At 40.1% G+C, this 6,000-nt stretch overlaps 1 protein-coding gene across 3 annotated transcripts in view; it reads left to right on the plus strand.

Moving 5' to 3' along the window:
* The window catches only part of LOC111863202 (DNA polymerase alpha catalytic subunit), a 103,073-nt gene that overhangs the window by 41,940 nt on the left and 55,133 nt on the right, over positions 1–6,000 (plus strand). For all 3 annotated transcript variants that reach the window (XM_023849291.2, XM_023849290.2, XM_033750960.1), the window contains exons 15-16: positions 2,876–3,059; positions 3,274–3,638. In XM_023849291.2, coding sequence (XP_023705059.1) covers positions 2,876–3,059; positions 3,274–3,638 — 549 coding nt within the window. The remainder of the gene's footprint in view (positions 1–2,875; positions 3,060–3,273; positions 3,639–6,000) is intronic.

The raw sequence follows: 6,000 nt of genomic DNA on the forward strand, positions 1-6,000 counted from the left end.
AAATTAGTCCTCCCAAACAGCATTAACCAGTTGGTGTTTGTAACAGAGAGAGCGTTTTTCTTCTGTGAGGTAGACACTGATTTAAAATGTTAGGGCTTTAAATGGTTAAAATGCTTTCCTTTCCATATAATTCTCAGAGAAGTTCCATTTCCAATTTTAACAGTCTACAGCAATGCTGTCCAACGTTCTTATGTACTCGGGCACAATTCACTGATGCCTATGGAGGTGAGGGTGCCACTACACACACTACTACTACTTCTACTACTACTACTACTACTACTACTACTACTACTACTAATAATAATAATAATAATAATAACATTGTTCGAAAATATTTAACAGTACTCAGACGTTCAAAAATGTCTCTTGTCTTACAATTTGAATTAATATTAAAAATTGCTCAATTATATGTGGTTATGGAGGGTGCCAGAAAAATATACCATCAGCACCGCGTTGGACAGGGCTGGTCTACAGCATAAGCCTCTTTCTGCATGTGTACTGGCATGTTGTTTGTGGAGAAGCATCCATACAAATCTGTGAGCCTCTCTTGATTTATTGTTTACAGTTTGAACTGAAATGGAAAGATCATTTTCATCAATGAAAATAGGATGGTGTTCTCTCCAATTTTCGTCTGCATGAAAAAAGCAAAATGCAGTCCTTAAGGGTCATATTATGACATAAATAGAACAGAAGTGTCAGTTGAAGTAAGGCAATAAACGTTTTAATTTTAATGCATTTAAACTTTTTTTAATTAAGAGTTTAGAAGAACTTAAGTGATAAAATACTAAATATGGGACATTTTATTTACCTTATTTACTTGCATGGACAAAAAATTCTTCTTTGATTCTATTTTGACTATGGTATATATGACTGAACTTAAATGCATTCTGGTGACATGGTATGAAGAACTACAGTTGTGTTTAAGTGTGTTATGTGTTGGTCAGAATTTTGCTGGGGGATTTTTGGCTCAGTGATCATCAAGGAATCATACAATGGAATATGTAAGCATAAATATTGTAACGTGTTTCGTTACTGAAGACGCCGTAGAGATGGTTAATTGGTTTATTTAACAATCTACAAATAACGGCTAAAATTACTTATCACACAGTTGCGGGGTTTCACGCTTTATAACCCTAATCACATTAATCTGTAACACTGTTGCGGGGTTTCACGATTTATAACCCTACGCGCAAATGAGCTCACTCTGTCTTCAGTGGTCTACACGTTTACAGTAGGGGAGCTATGTATCACTGTATCACACACTCCCAATTACACAATCACACACACGTCTGGTTCTTCTTTCCGCGACGGCTGCTATACTCCAACTGTAGTCAGCTGACTGGAGAACTGTCGATAACACACTGGCTCGACTACTACTGAACTCGGCGATGGCCACCTTTCAACTCGACTCGGCGACTGTTACGTTACAACTCGGAAATGTCTTCGGCGATGACCACATTACAACTAACTCGCAGCCGCTGTGCAGTTCCCTTATATTGCCGCAGTGCTTGCCTGTTGCGTAATGAGTGCCACGTCATCCTGTTACATAACCGCTGTTGACTCGTGTTGCATAGCTACCAGGTTGCGGGGGCTCGGTGTGTCTGTATAAAGTTTTGTTTCAAACTTGGGAAAACCGCTGCAGAAACGCACCAAATGTTGAAGCAAGCTTTTGGTGAAAACAGTTTAGGCCAGACACAAACTTACAACTGGTATAAGCGTTTTAAAAATGGCCGAACATTGACTGATGATGACGATAGTTTGGGACGGCCGTCAATGGGCAAAACACCAAAAAATGTCACAAAAGTTAGGGATCTGATTCTGCAAGATCGTAGACTGACCATCCAAGACCTCTGTAACACCTTGGGACTAAGTTATGGTACATGTCAACGAATTTGGTCAGGGGAACTGAACATGAGGAGGATTGCAGCGAAGTTTGTGCCACGACTGCTGCAAAATGAACAGAAGCAGCATCGCTTGGAAGTCTGCAGGGAACTTCAACAACAGCGTCAAGAGGATCCAAACTTTCTTTTGAAGGTTGTCACTGGTGACGAAAGTTGGGTTTATGGCTACGACCCTGAAAGCAAGCAGCAATCGTTGCAATGGAAGAGCCCTTCTTCACCTCGGCCAAAAAAAGCTCGATAAGTCAAGAGCAACATTAAGTCCATGTTGATCTGTCTTTTTGATATTGACGGGATTGTTCATAAGGAGTTCATCCCTCCTGGCCAGAAAGTCCAAAATAAGCCAAAAGAAGTACAGTATACACCATCGTCAGAATCCTTTCAAGTCTACCAGTCAATAAAGAGTTCTGTCACGATGTTCTAAGGCATTTGAGGGAGGACATGAGGAGAAAATGTCCAGAGAAGTGGCGCACGAATGACTGGGTACTCCACCATGACAGTGCACGACCGCATAAGGCTTACATTGTGCAGGAATTTTTGGCTAAACAATAAGATGACAGTTGTTCCCCACCCACCGTACTCGCCAGACTTAGTTCCATGCAACTTCTTTCTCTTCCCCAAGATGAAAATCAAGTTGAAGGGGAGAAGATTTGATACAGTTGAGGAAATTCGAGCGGAAACACAGACGGTACTAAACACCCTAACAAAGAAAGAGTTCCAGGATGCATTTGAAAAGTGGCAGAAATGCTGGGATTGGTGTATGTGCTCCCAAGGGGACTACTTCGAAGGTGATGGTGCAGAATAAGATTTAGGTAAGATGTAATAGTTTTTATTAATATATTTTGGGAACTTTTGGATTGCACCACATATATTCTTTTCATTTTGGTCTACATTAGTGGTAAGCACATGGCTTTCAGACTGTTTACAGTTCTCATGTGGAGAACATTTTAACATGCAGTGTTGCCAATTCATCCTAGGTTCTTCATATAAAAGAAGACGAGAGAGCTGAAGTGACAATGGATGAGGTAAAACGACTGTATGGATCATCTCAGACACTTCTGCAAATCATCTCTTGCACCATGCAGGACGCTGCATACATTGTTCGACTGATGTGCGAGCTAAATGTGTTGCCTCTTGCCCTGCAGATCACAAACATTGCAGGTGGGTCCCACTTCATTTATAGTATAGAAGCCATGCAAAGAGTGGCTTATCCCTTTCTCCCTTGAAATAGCATTCCCATGTATGATACCACAGGCCAGTCTGTCACCAAGGATAAAAATATTGATGATATTTGCAAAAGAGATTTATAAAATTGATTTATGACTTTATAAGAGAGCAAATTTTCTGCTATGAAACACTTTTATATCTTCCACAGGCAATGTGATGTCAAGGACACTAATGGGTGGACGCTCAGAACGAAATGAGTTCTTATTGCTGCATGCATTCACAGAGAAAAACTTTATTGTACCAGACAAGCAGTATGGAAAGAAGCCTATTCATCATGTTGATGAGTTTGACATAGATGATACAGTGAGTGGGCAACACCAGAAGAAAGGTCGAACTGGGAAGAGAAAACCAGCATACACAGGCGGTCTTGTTCTGGAACCTCGGAAGGGGTTCTATGACAAGCTGATCTTGCTCATGGACTTCAATTCACTGTACCCCAGCATTATACAAGAATATAACATCTGTTTTACCACCATAAATCTTGGTGTGCTCCCAACCAGTGATGAAAATGAGGTACACTTAACAGTTAGCTTTGTCATATCTTGACAGTATTATGCTCTCTTTCTTGCTAGTGAACGGCTGCTACCATTTTAGCCTTCATCACTCTATCCTCCAGTGTTAGTGGCAGTTATCCAGCTATAATTCAGTTCCTGGAGCTACAGTTGTTTTAGATGGGGTATTCCTGTAGAAAGTTGAGAATGACATTGCAGTAGAAGAATTTGCTAGACTGCTTCCCATCCTTTGTACACTTTTGTTGCTTTTTAGGTGTTTCCTATAATTTAGAAATGGGGAATATAATTTCTCAAGACCTTACAGTCATTCATTTGTCAGTCTGGATAAATAATCAGTTATGTGCAGAAGTCTGTGAGTGTGGAATTTATCCTTGCTCCACTCTGTATGTGAGGGGTTGAGAACTCCATAGAATGATGACAGCTACCATTTTAAAGTAAATTTGTTCCCGTGAATGAAATGTGCTCATTAGATCACCTCTTCCTTGTTTCTATGCTTCTCTTTTCACTTTATCCCACTAGAGATCCCTTTACAGTAATTTTATTCTGTCTCATGTACTATAAAGGTGAAAGATAAATTTGCTTCTAAGTTTAATTATAAATCACACCATGAAGCCATATAGGAGAATGTTCTATTTGTACCCACACACCATGCTGTCGGCTGTCCCAGCATTGATTGCTGAAGGTAGAGTGCATGGAGTCATATGGTCTGTGATATCCTGTCAGTGTGGACCACTGTGAAGCAGTGGCTTTGGACAGTGAAGAATTTATTGTATGGGTACAAATACAATGTGTGCCTGTGACATCATGTCAGTTCCTGATGATGGAGTTAGAAACCATCTCCAAGGTATTCTATACCAACTCCATACTCATGAAGTTGATCACCTGAGAAAACTTCATTAGCAGGGCACTTTATTTCACATTTACAGCCCTTTTCATTTCAGAGACATGATTGTTAAGACCTGCAACCTAATTTGGAAGGACACTCTATTGTGACATAAAGCCATAGGAATAAAGAAGTGTACACACAGATACAGGGGTAAAGTCAAATGTGAAAAAAATATGCTTTGCCTAACTGGCATGAATAGTTACTGGATGATCTTACTTACTTACTTACTCACTCACTCACACTCACACTCACTCACTCTTGGAGCTGAGCCCTTCTGGAGGAGCTGCCAATTCTGCAGCTACTCAAGAATTTCCCAGCATTTTATGGAACCCGAAGGTTCATTACCGTGTTCACAAGAGCCTTCCACTAGTCCCTATCCTGAGGCAGATCAATCCAATCAATAACATCCCATCCTATCTCTCTAAGATCCATTTTAATATTGTCCATCCACCTACGCCTTGGTCTTCCCTGTGGTCTCTTTCCTTCTGGCTTTCCCACCAATATCCTATATGCACTCCTGGTCTCCCCCATTCGTGCTACATTAGCTGCCCACCTCAGCCTTCTTGACTTGATCATTCTAATTATACTTGGAGAAGAGTACAAGTTATGGAGCTCCTAATTATGCAGTTTTCTCCACCCGCCAGTCACTTCATCTCTCTTCGGTCCAAATATTCTCCTCCACACCCTCTTCTCAAACACCCTCAGTCTATGTTCCTCGCTCAGTGTTAGAGACCAAGTTTCACACCCATACAGAACCACAGGCAAAATTATAGTTTTGTATATGCTAATTTTTATGTTTTTGGACAACAGACGAGAAAACAAAAGGTTCTAGACTGAATGGTAGCAAGCATTATTCGAGTACAATCGCCTCTTAATTTCCTCCTGAATCAGGTTTTGATCTGTTATCGTTGTTCCAGAATATCTGAATTGTGCCACATTTTGAAAACATCTGTTTCCTATCTTTATGTCATGATGTTGCCCTGCATTTTGGTGACAAGACAGCAACATATACTTAGTTTTCTCTGTGTTTACTTATAGACCAACCTCTTTACTTGCGTCAATTAAAGTTTTGTGTGTTTTCCTTTATGGTATCTACATTATCACCCAGTAGATTCACATCATCAGCATAGGCCAACAGCTGATATGTCCCGTTTAATTTCTGTCCCACCTGGTTTCCCTGGACCTTCCTAATGGCATATTCTAAAGGAAAGTTGAAAAGGAGTGTCAATAAAGCATCTCCTTGTTTAGACCATTCTAGATAGGAAATTTATCAGTCAAATGTTTACCTACACGGATTTTCTATACTTTTTGTTTAACCTTTATCGGACGAACGTCATCATATGATGTCGTTAAAAGTTAGGGCAGCTGGCTGAACATCATCATATGATGTCGCGGATTCCACGCGTGTAAGGTTTTTTTTTAATTATGTTATAAAAATATGAATTGTTGTTCTTTTTTACATATTTTTTGTCACCAC

The sequence above is a fragment of the Cryptotermes secundus genome, unplaced genomic scaffold (genome assembly GCF_002891405.2).
Source record: "Cryptotermes secundus unplaced genomic scaffold, Csec_1.0 scaffold586, whole genome shotgun sequence".
NCBI classification, from domain to species: Eukaryota; Metazoa; Arthropoda; class Insecta; order Blattodea; family Kalotermitidae; genus Cryptotermes; species Cryptotermes secundus.